Raw genomic sequence first — 20,189 nt, 5'->3', positions numbered from 1 at the left:
GTCTGTGTCTTCATCTCTAAAAGGTACCCCTAAATAGCTGGTGGTATATTTGAAGTTTAATATAATTATTTAATTCATTTAATTTTTAATTACCTGGAATAATGACCTCTAGAACAATAACCATAGAAATTACAACTGCGTCCACAGTGCCCATCCCACCGTTTCTCACGTTTGGGAGCCTGGGTGGAGGCTCAGGCACCTGGTGGAGGAATGTGGGACTGTCCTAAGGGTGACAAAGACTTAGGGCACCACGTATGGCAGAGAATGACCCTACAATGTCAAGGCCAGTCTCGTTGTGGACTTGCAAAACACGCACTGGAGATAGCGTCTTTCCAGTGTGGACCTTTAGGCGTCGCTGCTATGGCAGTTTTGGACTCTGGACTTATAAACCAGGGCCCTAAGGCAACAAAATCTATGGAAAAGTGGATTTTCAAAGTAAAACAAGGTGACTTCTTCAAAGCCTTCTGAGAAATCACAATTTTCCATCCCAAAGACCTGCTTTTTCTCGTCTCAGTATTTGGTCCACTGTGAACGTCAACCTCCATCTCCATCGCAGAGGCACTGTGGCAAACACTACTAGTATTTCTTCATATTCTAGAGAATGGTTTGGATTGGAAGGGACCTTCAAGACCCAACCCCTCTGCCATGGGCAGGGACACCCTCCACTAGATCAAGTTGCTCAAAGCCTCATCCAACCAGACCTTAAACACCTCCAGGGATGGGGCAGGCACAACTTTTCTGGGCAACCTGTTCCAGTGTTTCATCACCCTCGGAGGGAAGAATTTCTTCCTTATGTCTCATCGAAATCTGCCCTCTTTCAGTTTAAAGCCATTGCCCTTCATCCTATCACTCCACACCCTTGTCAAAAGGCGTGATATTTATGGCACAGTCAGGTATGGGAGCGATGAGCAGGAGGAAACCAGTCATTCCACATGTGCTTTTGGTCCAGCCATCCCATATTAAACGAGAGCTGCTCATCAAAGTGCAAAACAGGATCGTGCATCAACACACCCTGTGAGGAGCACTACACAGCCGGGATGTAGAAGAGCTGTGGAAAAAAAAAAGTAGTTAGGAAAGCGTGTAATGCACGAGCAAACGTGGTCCTGGTGTTTCCTGCCTTGGGAGGGTTTGACCTTGCAGCCTTCGGTTTGGGTTGCGTGCGGGGAGGTGGGTTGAGGGGTGTAGGTGGGACATGCATGTAATATAGGGCAGGAGAAGGTGGGGTGAATCGCATGTAACTCATGATTTAATTCAATTTAATTCACTTTAGAAAGTGAAAGAAAGAAATGCATCGGAAAGATTGATCGGAAAGCGAAGGTTGAATTCTTTTTTCATTACCTAGAACGCAATTTTTTTGTAATTCTTCCTTTTCCTGACACCATCCCTTCTCCGGAACCGTTAAACCAATAACCGTAGCGAAGTTAACAGGTGCTGGGTGGTATTTTTCCTCGCTTGTGTGAGAACCTGATAATTTCATCTTTAATTCTCTCGGCTTTACGTCGTGGTTCTGCTGCCACCTAGCTTAGACGGGCTTCGAAGCTCAACCATCTCCCAGAGGCAGGGAGATAGGGTTTGCTTCGGAAAACCAGTTGCAAACTGGTGCTGAGATGAAGATCCAAAAGCGCAGTTTATGCTGAATCTGCAATTAACACTTCAAGCCCCAGCAACTGTAATTTTTCTGCCTTTCAGCTCAGTTATGAACATTAGGACCTGAGTTCTTGATCTCCACACCTCACAATAGCTTTATCACCCAAAAGTCAAGGATTATAATTTAAAAAATCACCTTTTACTTGGAAGGTATTTGTACGTTTTGCCTCTACGAGATGAAATTGTAAAATAAAACCGAAAATATTTTAGATAAGAATGTTTGATGTGAAGGTGGATTGAAGGCAGAGACCCTGACTTCAAAAACAGAAATGCAATTAAATTTATGTATAAAAGTGAGTTTAGCAACAGCCACTTTCCAGATATTAGAGTGATTCTACTGAACTGTATGGATATTTTACCAGTAGGGTGAAGTCCAGTAAAGGAAGAGATCTGATCGCTTTATCCCCTCTCTCATTTTCACGTAGAGGTTCGTTTGAGGATTCGACGACCAGGTTTTACACGGCGTGCGTGGTCGAAGCTTTTGCCTATTTGCATTCCAAAGGGATCATTTATAGGGACCTCAAGCCAGAAAACCTCATTCTGGATCATCGAGGTTATGCCAAACTGGTGAGTGCCTGTGACGTCCAGCGTGGCCAAAAAAAGTCACCGCTACTATCAGACAATGGGTGTTGGGGGTAGAGGAGAACACAGGATTAGCCATAGAGGGTCAGAAGTAAAGTCCAGCCAGCCCAGGATCCTGTCTCTGATGGTGGCCATCAGTAGATGTTGAGATGGGATGAAGGCAAGGGTGTTGTCACCCACCACCGGGGTGTTTTCCCAACCTCCAACAGACTGAGGCTCAGGGTATGGTTGAGCTGGGAAACACTAAATCTGCCTTGAAATTCAGATCCATCATCCTGAAGTGGAAATGTTTAGAAAAGAGCATCAAGAGAAATCCAACCAGCTCTTTTGGAGCTACTGAAAGACTAAAAGACAGCTTGAAAATAGGTGTCTTCAAATAGTGGTGGGAGAGGGGAAGGCCTTGCATCGGGGGGCTTCAGAGGAGACCGGTGAAACAAATTTTGCACGTTGCTGTTTGTGCATCAGGTCCTTTGTGTAAGCAATAAAAAAGTCCTTCTTAATGGAAATACTAATCATTGACTCTGTGATGGCAAGAAATGATTGTTACTAATTGCTCTGGATTGTGTTGACGAAGTGTGACCGATACAGCTTCTTGCTTTAGGAGGGCCACTTGTCTTCTGGCACCGATAACACACCCGTTCGATGTGTGTGAGCTCCTCTGGGACGACTGCTTAAGGCTCTGCCTGAAACTCCTCTTCCCAGAAGGTTGTGGTCCTTCTCGGTGCTGTCCCCCTGCAAGATCCACCTCCCCAAACCAGGCCGGCAGCGTGTGCAGCACCTCCACTCCCCAAATTAGAGAGTTCTTGATGGGTTTCAGTGTATTGCATTATTCACTCAAATTACTTTTTTGCCTCAAAAATCCACGCAGAGGAGCCGTGATGTAAGGTATACCCCAGACAGCTGGGTGAGACCACGGAGAGGTGGAGAAGACAAGAAAGACTTCCTTTGGTGGGAGGTGCTGGAGGATGTGGGCACTTGGGAAGCCATCAGTGAAGGATGGGGCAATGCAACCCTAAAAAGAGCTGCATCCAAGAGGGGCTGATGCCCTCCCTGAGGGTCATGGCGTGGCCAAGGTCTCTGCTTCTTGGCTTGGAGACTCTTCCCTGCTTTTGCAATGGGAAACCCGGGAGTGGCGTCAGCAGCAGTAAGTCAGACCATCACCATCATGGATCATTATGGCCTGGTGGCAGCCACCGTGTGTCACCATGGCAATAAGCCTAACAAACAATATCAGGGTTTATCCTCTACAGCATTTCGCTAAGGCCGAGGGGTCCAGCAACGTGTCGGATGATATAGGACAATTAGGTACAGAACTGTCCTTCTCCCCACTCCAGGAGGATCTGGACATGGATCTCTTCTGATCCCATCCCCAGCCCCCCAGCTCCTTAGACATTTTGATCTCCCTGAACACATCCATGATAGCACGAGAAATGTCCCAGATCTCTTGTGGGACTGTGATCATGTAGGACATTTTGCTCCTGACCAGCACAAGGTGTAGGAACATCTCCCAGCCGTGGAGGGACAGCAGGCAGGGGAGGACAGAGGCTGTAGAGCTAGAAATACAGTAAGCCTATCAACCCCACCTCTGCCTGGGCCCCAAAAAATGGCTTCAATTCCCAGTATAATCTGATTTTCCATGCTTGCCAGTGTCTTAGGAGCACTGCTATAGGGACACGCTGAGGTTGGTGAGCCCCATTAGCATGTTCCAACAGCCTCAATCAAGCAAACTGGGGGAACACTTGTACTGCATCGCTCTTTATACTGGGAGAGAAATCTGAGCTTTGCAGTAGATGCCAAAACGGTCAGGATTGAGCCTGAAGAGTTTCTCGCTCAGGTTAAGGCTGGGAATTAATTGGGGGGAAAAAAAAAAAAGCAAAATAAATCAACGTGAGCTGTGAATGATCCAAAGTTGCATCTCCCAAGAAACCCTCGGTGTTGGCGTTTGTTCTTCTTCCCTCGCAAGAACCTTCCTTTTCTATCACGAAGGATAAATCAGCGAAAAGGTCACTGTGGTTGCCTGGTTCTGGGATGACCCACGATGCTTTAGGGAGAACATTCCCACAAAATTCCCACGAAACCTCCTTTCTGCTCGGCTTCACTTCAAGAGGAGCGGAGCACGGCCGGCGTTCCCTCTCGTGCTCTGCCCTCATGGTACTCTCCTCCTTTCCGCAGGTCGATTTTGGCTTTGCAAAGAAAATAGGATTTGGAAAGAAAACATGGACTTTTTGTGGAACCCCAGAGTACGTAGCCCCCGAGATCATCCTGAACAAAGGTCATGACATTTCAGCAGACTACTGGTCACTGGGAATCTTAATGTATGAACTCCTGACTGGCAGGTATGGGCATCGGGGCCGCAAATAGATCCAAATATTTCTGCCGTTGTCACCCTGATTAGGCGAGGGGAAGGTTCAGAGCTGACCCTCCACGTTCGTTTGTCCCGCTGGAAATCCCAGCTTCCCCTCTCCAAGGGCAAGACATGAGCAGGCTTTTTAAGAAATGCTGTGAAACGAGCCCAGAAATTCAGTTTGGCCCTGATTGAGCCCAACGTGGTGTGGAAAGGGGAAAAAAAAAGGGGTCGTAATTCAAGTGGGGAGGTGCAGCGATGGGATGCTGCGTGGCTGAAAAGGAGGAGGTGGACCTGACCCCATGGGGACGTGGGTCCTTATAGCCATCCCTTCCTTTAATTAGATTGGGCTGTATGTATTTTCTGCTGATGTTGGTGGTAGTATCCTGTTGGGATACAGGAGCTGGAAGAGGATCCATCACCTCAACCTGCTTCTCCTTTTGGGCTTGAGTCCGAAAACTGATGGAAACCCAGTTAATCCCCACTGGAAGCACGTCACAACATCTAACAGAGAGTAATAAACCAGCGAGCATTGTTCACACCCGTTTTCTCAGGCTATTGGGACACGCACCATCATGAGAAGAAGAGGTTTAGCATGTGCTCCTCTGGAAAACTTTCCTCTTTGGTACTTCCCTGCAGCCAACGTCCTTGAAATCCAGAGCTCTTTGGCTGGGACGTCATTAAAGCAAAACATTGCTAGTTGTCATCTACCTTGACTCATTTCAGATATTTTTTTGGTTTAATCAATCTTCAATGGTGTTTTAAAGACAAGCTTTTGATGGTCTTTATTTTTCTCTCCCCTCCGAAGTCCCCCTTTCTCAGGCCCAGACCCCATGAAGACCTACAACATCATATTAAGGGGAATAGACATGATTGAATTTCCAAAGAAGATTGCCAAAAATGCTGCTAATTTAATTAAAAAACTATGCAGGTAAGCACATGAAATGGAATCACCTCGATCCGGTCTGCAAAGAACTGAGGCTTTTGGGAGGATTAAGAAAGTCACCCATTTGTTATTTGGTTTACAGGGACAATCCATCAGAAAGACTAGGGAACTTGAAAAACGGAGTGAAAGATATCCAAAAGCACAAGTAAGTGTCTTCTCCACCGTCCGTCAGATCCAGCACACAGAAACACGCATTTCAAACACTTTGATTTCCTGAAAAAAAAAATCACTTTTATTGAACTCCTTTGGCCTTTCCCTTCTAGTGTGCTTTAGACTCTGATTGAATTTCCATTGGACTTTTTTTTTTTTGCCCCGTGAGTTTTGGTATTGATGCATCCTGGGCTATGAGCAAAACCCGTTGCACGTTGACCGTTAACGCTTGAAGCACTCTAAGGCAGAAGAGCATTTGGAAGCAATCCAACTCAGCCACTGCCTGCTTGGGTTTTTTCTGGTCTGCCAAATCACTTTCCAAGGTTTTCCTCGATTTCCCTTTCCCCTCCCCAGCCCAACGCGCTTTCTCTCTACCCATGATGTTAATTCATCATCCCTTTTGGTCTGATGGGAGAGAGTTGTTGTGTGATGCCTCCTAGGTTTTCACACTGCTGGGAGAGGGATAGGAACAAGTTAGAGACCCATCACAGAAGCAGGTTATCTCATCCATACATACTGGTCCTTGTCTTTTCCCATCCTAAAGCAGCAGAAGTGGGTCAGATGGACATTTTGGATGGATGGGTTGAAGGCTCATCCATCTATCTAAGCTACCCTAGCTTGAGCAAACCCAAGGTGCCTGAACCAGGAGGAGGACATCCCTGTGGCTGCTCTTAGCTCCCAATCTCATACAAAGAAAGGATGTTAGAGGTCTCATATGGGAGGGATCGATGCTATGAAAAAGAAAGAGCAGCTACCAGAACACCTGCAGTGAGAACAGTGTTCTTCTGAGCACTGCTACTTTATACTTGCCGTGGTATCACAGCACACACTTCATTTTCAGTCCCAAAAAAACATCTATAAAGATGACAGGAAAAAATTAAGAAGGCTAACTGGACAATTCGAAGAAGATGACTGCAGGAATTGAAACCTACTGTTTAAGCAATTTAAATTTCATTTTGTGCTACAAAGAGATTTTCACCGTGTGTCTAACTGTTTCCTTATTCCCTACCTTCTAGATGGTTTGAAGGCTTTAACTGGGAAGGGTTACGAAAAGGGACACTGACACCTCCTATAATACCAAGCGTAAGTTTTCCTACTTCTGTTCTCCTTCATGGCCAACAGGTTTCTTCTCCACGAACGTTGTGAGCTTCAGGCACTAGTAGGCTGTAGTTCAGTGGCAACAGCATGTGCTTGCTTTCTTCTGAAGATGCTTGAAGAAGTCACATCAGAGACATTTCCAGCTGCACTCGGTCTCCAGGCAGTCTGTTCCAGGAGAAGGCAGTTTGGGGAGGGCAGGACTGCCGTGAAATGCCCTTTGCAGCAGGAGATGGGGGCAGGATCACTCACCATGACACGTTTTTCTCTTTCTCACCTGCTCCACTTGTCCCTTCGTCTTCTTTTCGCATTTCAGTGGAGACCTGCCACTTCGACCCCTTCTCTCAGATGCATCCTCCTTCCTTTCCCTTTATTCTTAGTTCTTTTGGCGAGGCAAGTGGACACCATCTCCCTTTTCTTTTGCGTTTCATCTTTCCTTCTGGCTTTTCTTTTGTGCTTTTCACCTTTTTTTTTTCCCCCTGTGTCCGTGTCCTACATGAAAAGCCCCGTTACCACCTAGTTTATGTTTAACTGGGAGCAGCGGCGGAGGGCCAGCTCCAGTCGTTTGCCTTTGGAGCAAAGCTCTTCCTTTGATGTCTTTGTGAGCTCTTTACCCCCAAAGCCCCACCGCAAAGGGAAACCAAACAGGATTAGCCGGTAGAAATTACCTCGGCCCCTTCTGTTCTGCAGCCTCCCCTCCTTGTTGCCACTTAATCCCTTTCTCTCCGCGCCTCTCCCGCGGGATCACCGAGAGAATGACATTAGCAATCGTGTTTCATTGCACTCCGTCGTCCTGCACCTCCTCCAGCAGCGGCAGGAACGGCTCCGGGGCTAAATCTGCCATCCCAAAGTTTTTTTAGCACCTATGAAAGAGCTCGAGGGTTTTGCATGCCATCCCTTTTTGCCCTGTGGGCTGCAGAAGTTACCGGCAGTCGGTAGAAGAAAGCAGGACGTTGGGAATATCTGCCCAAAGCAGGACACCCAAAGAACAGATAAATATTTTAGAAACCAAAACTGTGTTTTTTCCTGTTAAGCTTCTTTTTAACGACTCGTAATTCATCAGCAGTACTGTTCACCACATTTCAGGTCAGACCATAAAGACATGTTTGCTCCGTTCCATCCAGTTTCAGCGCCTGGTTTACCTGGGCAAGATGTCACTGAAGCCTGAAAATGCCCCAAGATGTTTCTCTAATTGTTTTTAGTGGATTTGTAGAACAGACATATGGACCCTGCGTGTCTAACCCTCAGACAGCACAACCGGCAGCGGAGACTTCAGCAGTATCTGCTGGCATGGCTTGCTCCCTGACCTCCCCAAGCTGGGAGGTCCCTCCACCACCAGAAGTGGTCTCTGCTCCAGCCTGTTGTGCAGGAAATCACGTTTTCTTTGCTTTTTCAGTGAGGTCCAACACAGCAGGTGGAAAGGGTTGTGTGAGCACCCAGTTCACTTCGTTGGCATCACTTCTTGGCATCACCAAGGCTGTATGTTGTATGTGTTGTATGTTGTATGTTCCCTGGTGACGTTCCACCAGGGAACACGTCTGTGATTGCTCCCGAGAGAGCAATCTGCTGTCACCCATTTGGCCAGCACACCACCATCAAGGCTGTCCGAAGTAGACAGGAGCATACTTCCCTCATCAGAGGAATCCTTCTTCCAGGACAACTCAATGCTGACAGCCATACGTTGCCCTAATCCCAATTCAACACAGCTCCTTCTTTCCTAGATCTCTGAGGTCTAATATCTTCTCTAAACCTACTCTTGTCATCCTCTCCAAAACCTGCCTCTGTTAACTAGTGAACCTTGTCCACTCCAAAGCTGTTGGTCCTGCTCAGCCTTGTTTTCCACAACCAGCTCAGTTGCTTTAGCAGAATTTTGCCAGCCATGTCCTGGGCTGCATCCAAAGCAGCGTGGGCAGCAGGGAGAGGGAGGGCATTCTGCCCCTCTGCTCTGCTGTCATGAGACCCCCCCTGCAGTGCTACGTTCAGCTCTGGAGTCCCCAGCACAAGAAGGACATGGAGCTGTTGGAGTGGGTCCAGAGGAGGCCACGAAGATGATCCAAGGGCTGGAGCACCTCTGCTATGGAGACAGGCTGAGACAGTTGGGGTTGGTCAGCCTGGAGAAGAGAAGGCTCCGGGGAAACCTTCCAGCAGCCTTCCGGTACCACAAAAGGGGCTACAGGAAAGCTGGAGAGGGGCTTTTGACAAGGGTGTGTAGTGACAGGACATGGGGCAATGGCTTTAAACTGAAAGAGGGGAGATTTCCATTAGATCTAAGGAAGAAATTCTTCTCTCTGAGGGTGGTGAGGCACTGGAACAGGTTGCCCAGAGAAGCTGTGGCTGCCCCATCCCTGGAAGTGTCCAAGGCCAGGTTGGATGAGGCTTTGAGCAACCTGGTGTAGTGGAGGGTGTCCCTGCCCATGGCAGGGGGGTTGGAACGAGATGATCTTTGAGGTCCCTTCCAACCCAACCCATTCTATGTCTCTACGGTAAGTCCCAGCTGCCAGTAAGGGCTGTATCTGAAAAGTGACCTAAAATACATAGCTCTGGGAGAAGAAACCAGGTTTTCCTTCACTCAGTGCACCTCTCCTTGTTAGCTGGAAAGGAGCCAGCAGGGCTAAACATAGACACTAGCTTTTTCCTTACGAAAAAAGCCTTCCCCAGCTCTTAAACCCTCATCAGCAGTTACATGGTACTGCCAAGGAGGCAATCAAAAGCTATGCCTTAGCTCTTATTCCACAGGATTTTAGGAGAGCTCAGTTTACAGCCTGCTCCTAGGACATTGCTTCAGGGAGCTGCTGAGCCTCAATACCACCGCTTAAATCTGTAACAACAGCTCTCCTGAAAAGCTTCTCCTGCTTCTTCCTCCTCATCCTCCTACATCCTCCATGCTTCTGCTCCCAGAGGGAGAGCTCCTGTGGGATGGGCTGAGAGAAACAGGTGAATGTGGTCCAGTCCGTGTGGAGAACCCCAAGGATAAGGTCCCAAAGAGTGAAGACTCCAACTCAACAGTGCCAGCACCAACGAAGTCAACAGTATTCACTGCACAGTGAAGCGTCTCATTGCTCCGTAGTGCTCCACCAAGCTTTCACAGGGTTTTTCTTTCAGAATGAGTTGGATCTTCAAGGATCTTCGTTTGCCCCAAGATGTTTGCAGCAGCAAACATGCAGCTGGGCAGCAAATTAAATTTAGAGCTGAAGTTGGAGCCTTTGTTGATCAAATAGTCTTTTCCCAAGTCTTATAGCAGCGTCGACCATCAAGTACATCTCCTGGACCATAGGCTGGGCTCTGGCTGTGGCTTCTCTACCAGCTGCACAAGTGAAACAGCCAAAAAATACGGCATATGTTTCCTGCACAGCCCTCACAGGAGGGCCTCTCCAGCCTGCACTGCCTTCTTGGACTGCAGGTTAAAGTGCTCTAGTGAGACACTGATTGTTTTGGCCTGGAAGAGCTTCTGGTCTCTTTCTGTATTGTCTCATTTTTTTAAATTGCATTGATGATACGCAGAAGGATCTCATCGTAAGAAAGTTTCAGTCATCGTCGTAAAGCAAAAAAGTTAGAAATTAGTTATGGTAGATTTTAAATTACATTATTTCTCAAAAAAAAAGAAACATACTTGGTCTTCATCCTAGAAGGTGAGTTTCTCTGGTAGGTTCCATAGGCTGAGCAATACTTTTCAGGAAACTCAACAACGCTCATCTCACAGCCTCCTATTTGTGATCCTGGAGCCGTGAATTGGAAATGGTGGGCTTTGGGAAGGCCCAAGGCTTTTCTGCTGACCTTGTACCGATGGGTAGGACAGTTGCTCTTGAACTAGAGAGCCTAGAGAGCCTGGATCATTAGAGATGGGGTCCTGTGGGAAGTCCTCTTGGGATTGAGCAGAAAGTTGTGGAGTTGAGAACTTTTCTTGCTCGCAGCAGTTAGCAACGAACACTCTTGAACGCTCGTGGTTGTGAGATCAAGAGGAAAAACGGCTGCAGAGGTCCCCTTTGATGACCGTCCCCTTCTTCTCGCCCTCTTCTCTCCGCAGGTTGCATCTCCAACAGACACAAGCAATTTCGACAGCTTCCCGGAGGACAGTGACGAACCACCCCCTGACGACAACTCAGGATGGGACATAGATTTTTAATGTCTTTCTCTTTACCTGCTTCTGCCTTGCTGAAGACAGCTTCCCGGGACGTGGCTGCCAGCGAACCCGAAAGAACTGGGGAGGATTAGTGCTCGGGGTCACCATGATGCCTTGATTGATGCTGCTACAGTAACTCCAGTGGCATTAGGACTTCCTGCTTAGATGACAATAGTGCTCTTCATGTTTTACGTTCGAACTGAAGCTAGTGGTTGACATGGTGGTCCTGACGCAAAGCCTTTCGCCAGTAAAGAAACACGTTTCCTATCACTGCGACGATCTCGCCGCGCTCTCTAATTAGCAAAGTCGAGAGACACGTAGTTGTAAGACGCACTTAATTCTCGCTGCAAGGTACTGGCTTGATCAGTAGGATCAGTAGTAATTTATTAAGTGCTGTAGCTAAATACGGTGCAGGATTTGGGCTACTCCCACCCTCCAAACTCTGTAGATCTTCTACTGTAGGCCAGTGGAGGAGCAAAGCAGGACCACAACGGTCCTGGTCAAAGAGTTCACATCAAAGCAGTGGTAAAATTTGTCCTTTTTCTTTCCGAGCAGTATTCTTGACAAGATTGAATGTTACCTTTCCTCTTTCTTTTTGAGAAATTTATTTTTTTTTTTAGCCTGGGAAAACAAAAGCACAACTGCTCTAGATCCTGTTAAGGCAGATATGGGTCGCTTCTCTCATACGGCTGAGAACATACTGTAACACGATGTCTGAGCTTTGGTTTGGGGTTGGTTTTCTTTCCCCCTTTCCCTTCGTACAGATACATAACTGCATGAAAAAAAAATCCTAAAATTAATCCATTTTACATATAAAATAGCACTTAAGTAATGGTCCTGTAACAAAGTGACAGCAGCCCACTGGTCTTAGCAATTAGCTGTTAGGCATAAAACTGAGCTTAACTTGGACCTTTTTAGAACCCAAGGGGAAATGTTAAGACCCGTAACGTCCTTTATAGGTGCTACCTACATCCTTCATCTGCCAAGATAAATCCAGTCAACCACTGTTTCAGAAACATGTAGCAAGAGGCATCGTTCTCCATCACGCTCTCAGATTTACGTCTCCGTGTCTGCACGTCTCCTGTGTTTAGGACAAAGCTAATTAAAAGAAAAGGTGATACTAGGCCAGGCCTGGAAAAATAGGTTCGTTACCACCCAGGAAAGTAAGTGGAATTAAATGGAAAACAGAGTTTGGATGTGTTTGTGCGAGGTCTCCGTGTCTCCGGTGTACCTGGTCCCCAGTGTTTAAGGCACGGGGATGGCTAGAGCCGAGTCGGCTCGGCTGGAAAACAGAGCTGGGAAAAATAATATTGTTATCATGTGTAGACTTTTCCCTCTCTTCCACTGCTTTTCCTTTGCTCCAGTCTCTTCTGATTTATAGGGCGTAACAGAATCCGGTCCTGGATGCCCGTTTGTTGCCTATACATGGGACTAAGACTTGATCCCATCATACCAACAAGAAACATCAGTCTCTAGAACAGATCCTGCCCCCCAAAAAATTATCAGGTGCTGCCCCGTTTCATCTCCGAGGTGCCAAGAGCTGTTGTATATGCTGGAAGTCGAAAGAGCAACTTCATTCCTACGACTTTGCTTACATAGGACGTGGAAAATGTATGTTTTAACAAGAAAAAATTATTTCCCCGATGCTAAATCCCAACTCTTTCCCAGGTTCCTAAGGAAAGCGACTTAATAGCGTTAAAAAGGTATTTTCTGCCCTTCTTTGACAGCATTGACAATGTCTGTTGTTTGCCAGCGAACTAAATAGAGCTCGGTCAGCGCGACGCCTTCAAAACCAGAATTTCGGAAAAAAAAAATGGAATTTTGAAAAAAATTTCTTCGAAATTCTGCATCGCTCAGTTTCCTCCCGGATTTTCCGATGGGTGAGGCGGCGCCGCTGTCGGCGCAGCAACTTTGGGTTGTTTCTGCTCTTCGTTAAAACATTGTTTGCCTCGAAAACCGTAGGAAAAAGAGGGTAACTACGTCTCCCGGGAATTCCTCGGACAGGGCAAAGACGCAGTGGCTTTTTCTCCGAGGGCTGGAAGACGCTGGAAGCCAACGCCGAGTACCAGGGCTGAAATCATCACTAGGCACCTTAGCGAGCAGGTGGCCTCCTCAAAGCCAAATTCTTTACTCACATCCCCTTTTTTTTCACCCGACAACGCGGCGACATTGGAGGAGGGAAGTTGTCACCGTCGATGACTTTCTAGAGAAGAACGTAGAGAAGAGTTTGGCCCAAAATGATGATGTTTAGTAGCTCGGATGCAGTTGTCAGCCAAGGGGTTGCCAGGAGGAAAGAGCATCACGATATTTTTTTTGGAGGGGGTTAACTTGGAAGCGTTTTAATGGGCCGATGAGTTATTTTTGCTTTTTCTTGTCCCTTTTTCCCTTGGTAATTAATCCGCGCGGCGTGCGCCGCGCCGAAGAGGAGTTTATTTCGATACCGAGCACTTCCCTCGCCTTTCACCACCTTTCCTAAGCGTGCTTTAAGCAACATACTTAGCACATGTATATGATAAACGCCTTCATTTATGAGTGATATATTTGAGTTGCATTATATAGAGAGATATATCTATCCACAGCAACGGATTGCCTCTGTGTTCCCACTTTCCATCCTTTCTTTGTCCCCTCTTTTAATACACGGGACGACGGCGTTATTTACCCAAGGGGAAACCGGCTCCCGTATCAAAAATCAGCGTATTAGGATCGGTGTCGTTAAGACCCAGACGATCCGTAGCTTCTCCCAGTCGCTGCATTATCCATAGCAAACCCTTATTTAACAACAGGACCACGAGCGAGAGTTATTTCTGTAAATAGGTATTTTCGTGTGGATATTTTGTGGTACACATAGAATTTTTTCCTTTCCATGGCATTCTTGACTTCATTTCCTTATTTGTAACGTAATGTTTTTTTTTTTAGAGCGAGGTAGAACTTGAATTAATGTCATAATTGTCAGTATTATTCAACTTTCTGTCCACTGTACTGTTAACTCACCTGTCCCATAGTTTTAGAACACGACGAGCTATCTGGCATTGTTGCAAGTGCCTTAACTCCACGGCATCCTAGGAAAAAAAAAAAAAAATTTAAAAAAAAAATGAAACAAAACAAAAAAAAAAATTACAAAGTTGGTGTTATGCTGCATGACAAAGACAAACACACCTCAAAATGTCGTCCTTTCTTAGCTTGCTGCGTTTTACAGTTCTTTCTGCGACCGATTTCTAAGCCTTTATTATATAATATTGATGAATTACAGAAATGATGACGTCGTTCTCTTATTTCTGTTCAATGTACCAGAGCTGTGTATCTGTTGATGAGATACAGAGTCATTTCTGTGAAATGTATAAATGTTAACGTGCGGGTCAAATTAATATATGACATCCTATCAGTCCGTAGACAGGTATTCCTGTTCCGCTAAGCTGTTGCAGATCCAACCCGTCGTGCCGTCAAGCGCCAACCTCCCGTCTTACACCAACCCCTTTAGGAATCTCCCACCTGGAAAAAAAAAAAAAAAAAAATAGGATGAGCTACACGGTTGTACAACCCAACCTGTGGGGTTTTTTTTTTTGACCTGGAACCCCAACGTGAAGGCGTAGCTCGTTTGCATCGCTCAGTAAAACAGAATCCGTGCTTTTTCCTCCACCTCTGACTCCTACGTGGAAGCCGCGGCGGAGCTGAGCCGGAAAGTTGGAAGCTCCTTGTCCTCCGCAGCTCCCCAGTTGCATAAACTGGCCGTAACGGGGAGACTTGGGCGGTTTTGGGGCTTTAGCAGCAAAAGGGGAGATTTTCATTTGAAGTCACCTACGGTCCCGAGTCCCAGTTTATGCTGGTTTTACACCGGTCTTTTATTTCATCTTTTTTTTCTTTCTGCAGTTTTCTCCTTACATGAAAGAGGTTTTGTTTGTCGGTCATCCACCGGTCGTCGGCCGGTTGCACTCTTCTGATGTAGATTTGAGATTTTATTTTTATTTTTTTCCCATAAACTTTTACCCGCTTTCGTTTCGCTCTGTATTTTCCCTGCAGCTGTAATTGCCGAGTGCCTGTTGTATACTTTATAGAGTTGAAATAAAAATAATTACTTTTGAACGGCGTGTCAACGTCTTTCTTCCGCGGCAGAAAGCCACGTTGGGGAGAGATCTACTTGGCCATTAAATCGGGTTTTTTTCGTCTCGTTCGTGATGATACGCAGTAAGAATCAAACCAAATGTGTGATGCTTATAAATTAGTACTGGGCTCCCAGCTTGCTTTTTTATCCAGATTTTCTGCAGGATGCAAAAGCAAACGGCCGTAGTTGTTGTAGTTTGGTGCTTGTTTGGGCACCGGCCGAAGGGTTCCAAGACTGTCAATCCAAATTATTTTGTGAAGATCCTAAGCAATAAGGATGTGACACAAACACCGCTCGCGAGCGCTGGTGTCCTTGGCACCGCCGTCCCTCGCGGTGAACGCCAAGAGGTGGGATGTCTTCCAGTACCTCAAGGGGGCCTACCAGAAAGATGGGGAGAGGCTGTTCAGGAGGGCCAGTTGTGACAGGACAAGGGGTAATGGTTTTAAAATAGAGGGAGGTAGATTCAGGTTGGATATTAGGAAAAAATTTTTTACCATGAGAGTTGTAGAACACTGGAACAGGTTGCCCAGAGAGGTGGTGGATGCTCCATCCCTGGAGACATTCAAGGCCAGGTTGGACGAGGCCCTGAGCAACCTGATCTAGTTGGAGATATCCCTGTTCCTTGCAGGGGGGTTGGACTAGATGACTTTTGAAGGTCCCTTCCAGCCCTAACCATTCTATGATTCTATGTTGTGGCGTCACCTCCGTTACGCAGCATTCGGGACGTTGAGGCTCTGCCCGTCCCCATAGATTTAAATCAGCCCCCCGTGTGACACAAGTGGCTCTAAATGTCCGTGAGGTCAAGGTTAAGGGTTTCCATCAGTGCTCTGAGGACACAGAGATGGGGAAAAGCTGGGGAAAGGAGCAAGAAAACATCCCCCCAGCAGGGAAAGAAATTTGACAACCACCTAAGCCGGGAAACAGGATTTTGCCGGGTGCAGCAACCACAGAACCGAGTTAATAAGACAATAATTAAAAAAAGAAAGCACCCAATGTGACATTTCTCACCTGAAACTTCAAGAGGAGCACAGGGATTTCGGGCCAAGGAGTGGCCCTCCTTCTTTCTGGCTAAAAAACACCGAAGCCCCCCGTTTGGCCGACCGTGGTGGGGACGTCGCCGAGCGCCGACTCGGTGGCACCTCTTCCGCCGGCACCCGCGTGAGGTGCTCGCCGAAACTCTCCCAGCCAATTATGAGCTTGAGCCTCTTGGGCCTCAAACAGCCGGTACTGGTGGCACTGGAGGTGGGGGAGCGCTGATGGGGGAGGCGGTTATTGGCAGGATTGCGGCTTCCAAAACCAGCCCAGCCCTTATGGGAATGAAAATTTATGGCGGGCCACGGCATTTAGGTTTTTTTGGCCTGTATTTTTCTGTCGCTAATAAATACTGAAGTAATATTAATTAATTAATCGATTAATCCATCAATGATAAATATTGAAAGAAAATAAAATTCTTAATAAAAATAAGTAATAAAAAGGAAAGAAAGGAATAAGAGCATCGGGCCGTCAGCAGGAAAGAACGATTTAATTAATTAGTCGAGTTTCGCTGTCGCACGTGCACAACTGCCCGCGGGAAGGGGGGTGGGGAGGGCAGGTGCTGCCCCGTGTTGCCGCCAGGGGGCGCCGTGGTGCCGGCAGCGCCGCGCTGCCCCGCGGACGGGGGGGGGGAACCAGGAATGGGGGGAGGGGGGGGGGATGCGGCGCCCCGAGGGCGCCGGTGGAGGGACCCGAGGAGGGGGGGCGACCTCTTTGATCTCCCCGCATCAAAGGCCCAGGGAATTGCGCCCCCCCCCCCCACGCCCCCCCCCCCCACCCCGAGCTGGGGGTCAGGCGAGTGCGTGGGCGCGGGGCGACGGACACCGACGGGGGGGACGGGACGGGGCTCAGCGCCCCCCGTGTCTTGGACCAACCCCCACCCACCCCGGGCCGGGGGGGGTGCGGAGCGGCCCCCCTCCCTTCCTGCAAAGCTGCGCTGGCGCCAGGAAGGGCGCGGGGGAGCGGGGGGGGGGGGGCGGCGCAGACTTATAGGAGACCAAAGGACCGACTCTGCCACGGGGACGGGGGGTGGTCTCTGCACCCCGCCGCGGCTCCCAGTCACTGGGGGAGGGAGGGGGGGGGGGGAAGGGGGGGTGTAATGGGATGAGCTCTCCCCCCTCCTTTCCCCGTCTTCCCCCCGCCGTCGGGCGAGGCGGCGCGCCCGGCTGGAGACAGCGACGGCGTCGGGGCGTGCGGAGCATCTGGCCGGGGAGCGGAGGGGGGGGCGGGATGGCGGGGTGGGGGGGGGGGGGTCTGCCCTCGCCGTTGCGAAACCCCTTCCCGGGCCGGCGGCCAATGACGGAGCCCTCGGGGCGGGGTGGGGGGGCGGTGGGGGGGTGGGGATGGTTTTGGGGGTCTCATCGGCACAACCCCCCGGGGGCCCTTTGAAATCCCATCCGCTGTGCCCTCCTCCCCGAGGGGGCGGGCGCAGGAGGCAGCCCCCGGGGGTATAAAGGCGGCGGCGGGCAGCGCAGGTAGCTGCTGCTCGGGGGCCGCGGGAGCTGCGGAGCCGACGGGACACCGGAGGGGACGGGAGGGGACGGGCCGGGACGAGGATGCGGGGGCTGGTGGCGCTGCTGGCGGCGCTGAGCTGCGCGGCCCCGGCGGGGCGGGCGGCGGGAGCCGGAGGAGCGCTCAGTTCCAACGCCATCAAGGGACCCCCCCCGGGGGGGGCGGCCGAGGCCAGCGCCGCCCCCGCCATCCCCTTCGACGGCAGCAACAAGGCGCCGCCGGCCGCAACCCGGCAGGTAGGAGCGGGGATGCACCGGGGGATGGACGGGGCGGGGGGGGATGAGGGGATGGGGGGAACGCACCGGGGATGACGGGGTGGCGGCCCGGCTGACCCCCCCCCTCCGCCTCCTCTCTGCCCCCCCCAGCCTTTTCCCTGCGCTGAGGACGAGGATTGCGGCCCCGAGGAGTTTTGCGGGGGGGCGGCCCGCGGCGGCGGTGTCCCGCTCTGCCTCGCCTGCCGGAGACGCCGCAAGCGCTGCCTGCGCGACGCCATGTGCTGCCCCGGCACGACCTGCAGCAACGGTGAGGGGCGGCAGGGCTTGGGGGGGGGACGGACGGGACACCTCGTGGGTATCCACGGGATGGGGTGTCGGGGTCCCGCCCGTGGCTGACAGCCGTCCCGCTGCCTCCCGTAGGGCTCTGCACCCCCCTGGAGCCTCCCCACGGGGCCGCCGAGCTGGACGAGCTGGGCACTGAGGCTCTGCCCCGACGGACGCCTGCGCCCGCCTGGCTCCCCACTGCCAAAGGTAAGGGGGTCCCCGGTGCTGTGAACCCCTCTGTCCCCTGTGGGGCTGCCCACCCTGCTCCGCTGTCCCCCCCCGGAGTCTGTTTGGGATGCCCCCACTGTCGCCTCTGGAGGCTGGTCCATGATGACCACCCTGCTCCATTGTCCCCCGTGGGGTCGGCCTAGGATGCCCACTCTGCCCCACGTCCCCTCTGGAGTTGGCCCGGGATGCCCACTCTGCCCCGCTGTCACCCCGGAGTTGACCTGGGTTACCCATCTTGTCCCACTGTGTCCCCTGGGGTCGGTCCACAATTTCCACCCTGCTCTGTTGTCTCCTCTGGGGTCAGTCCGGGATGCCCGCCCTGCCCCACTGTCACCCCGTGGGGGGTCAGTCCAGGATGCTCACCCTGTCCCTGCTGGACACCAGTCCCCCTGGAGTGGGCTGAGGATGCCCACCCTGCCCTGCTGTCCCCTGCCGTGGAGATTGTTTGGGCTACCCATCCTGCCCCACTGTCCCCTCCATGGGGTCAGCCCAGGATTCCCACCATGCCCCACTGTCCCCCCAGGATCAGTCCAGGATGCCCACCCTGCCCCACTGTCCCCTCTGGGGTCGGTCCAGGATGTCTACCCTGCCCCACTGTCCCCCCAGGATCAGTCCAGGATGCCCACCCTGCCCCGCTGTCCCCTCTAGGGTCGGTCCAGGATGTCTACCCTGCCCCACTGTCCCCCCTGGGGTCAGTCCAGGATGCCCACCCTGCCCCGCTGTCCCCTCTGGGGTTGGTCCAGGATGTCTACCCTGCCCCACTCTCCCCCCTGGGGTCAGTCCAGGATGCCCACCCTGCCCCACTGTCCCTCCTGTGGGGTTGGTCCATGATTTCTACCCTACCCGCTGTCCCCCATGGGATCATCCCTGGCTAAGCACATGCCATGCCATCCCCACGCAGGTGAGGAGGGGGACTTCTGCCTGCGCTCGTCGGACTGCGCGGCCGGGCTGTGCTGTGCCCGGCACTTCTGGTCCAAAATCTGCAAACCGGTGCTTCGGGAAGGGCAGGTGTGTACCCGGCACCGACGGAAAGGTACCCACGGCCTGGAGATCTTCCAGCGGTGCCAGTGCGCCGAGGGGTTGGCATGTCGCCTCCAGCGGGAGCACGGCCCCGCCGACGCCTCTCGCCTGCACACCTGCCAGCGGCACTGAGCGTCAGCGCACGGGATGGACGGATGGACAGGGGGAGGAGAGGACGGACGGACTCCGGCCCCGCCGGAGCGGAAGGTTGTTTCTCAAGGGAACTACTTTTAAGCGACTAATTGCAGTACGTTACTGTGTTGTGAATACTCGAGCTGGCACTTAGCTGTACATAACGCCGGGACTTTGAATGACTATTTGGGTGTTTTGGTGTTTTGTTTTGTTTTGTTTTGTTTTCCCGAGGGTGCTGCCTTGTGCTCTCTGAGCCGTGACTGTGACTCTGTACACACTGGGTTTTTAAAGCCGGGTCGAAGGGATGCGACCGTCTGTTTGCGAGCGAATAAACTCTTCTTGAAAAATCAGCCCCGGCCGCCTGCACGTCCCTCCCTGCCCCATGAAAGGGGATGATGCAGCCCAGGGAAGGGGGGGAAGATGCCCAGAGAGGGAGTGGGATGACTCATCACCGGCACCCCACAGGAAGAGCAGTTTTGTTATCACTAGTTATTCAGCTGCTTTTTGGGAGCTGAGGGCGGTGAGGCACTGGCACAGGTTGCCCAGAGAAGCTGTGGCTGCCCCATCCCTGGCAGGGTTCAAGGCCAGGTTGGATGAGGCTTTGGGCAACCTGGTGTAGTGGAGGGTGTCCCTGCCCATGGCAGGGGGGTTGGAACTGGATGATCTTTGAGGTCCCTTCCAACCCAAACCATTTGATGATAATCACAGTGTGTCCTGGTAGCTTCTGGGTGCAGGACCAAGGA

The 20,189-nt window shown here is 50.8% G+C and overlaps 2 protein-coding genes across 3 annotated transcripts in view; both read left to right on the top strand.

The window, feature by feature from the left end:
* Window positions 1-10,887, top strand: part of PRKG1 (protein kinase cGMP-dependent 1) — a 528,936-nt gene extending 518,049 nt beyond the window's left edge. For both annotated transcript variants that reach the window (XM_086616279.1, XM_086616278.1), the window contains exons 13-18: window positions 2,073-2,214; window positions 4,402-4,565; window positions 5,382-5,504; window positions 5,602-5,664; window positions 6,686-6,752; window positions 10,789-10,887. In XM_086616279.1, coding sequence (XP_086472405.1) covers window positions 2,073-2,214; window positions 4,402-4,565; window positions 5,382-5,504; window positions 5,602-5,664; window positions 6,686-6,752; window positions 10,789-10,887 — 658 coding nt within the window. The remainder of the gene's footprint in view (window positions 1-2,072; window positions 2,215-4,401; window positions 4,566-5,381; window positions 5,505-5,601; window positions 5,665-6,685; window positions 6,753-10,788) is intronic.
* A 6,684-nt stretch (window positions 10,888-17,571) lies between these two features.
* DKK1 (dickkopf Wnt signaling pathway inhibitor 1) lies at window positions 17,572-19,446 on the top strand. The gene is made up of 4 exons (XM_086616897.1): window positions 17,572-17,763; window positions 17,893-18,049; window positions 18,163-18,273; window positions 19,196-19,446. The coding sequence occupies exons 1-4, from the start codon at window positions 17,572-17,574 to the stop codon at window positions 19,444-19,446; spliced, it is 711 nt and encodes a 236-aa protein (XP_086473023.1).
* Window positions 19,447-20,189: the final 743 nt, after the last annotated feature.

The sequence above is a fragment of the Tauraco erythrolophus genome, chromosome 9 (assembly GCF_009769465.1).
Source record: "Tauraco erythrolophus isolate bTauEry1 chromosome 9, bTauEry1.pri, whole genome shotgun sequence".
Classification (NCBI taxonomy): Eukaryota; Metazoa; Chordata; class Aves; order Musophagiformes; family Musophagidae; genus Tauraco; species Tauraco erythrolophus.
This window is presented reverse-complemented; position numbering and strand designations above follow the sequence as displayed.

Excerpts from the sequence above, each read along its gene's own strand:
- DKK1 (XM_086616897.1), top strand. The coding sequence starts at position 17,572 with ATGCGGGGGCTGGTGGCGCTGCTGGCGGCGCTGAGCTGCGCGGCCCCG. Across the intron at positions 17,764-17,892 it reads CGCCGGCCGCAACCCGGCAG|CCTTTTCCCTGCGCTGAGGA; the intron begins GTAGGAGCGGGG and ends TGCCCCCCCCAG. Across the intron at positions 18,274-19,195 it reads CTGGCTCCCCACTGCCAAAG|GTGAGGAGGGGGACTTCTGC; the intron begins GTAAGGGGGTCC and ends ATCCCCACGCAG.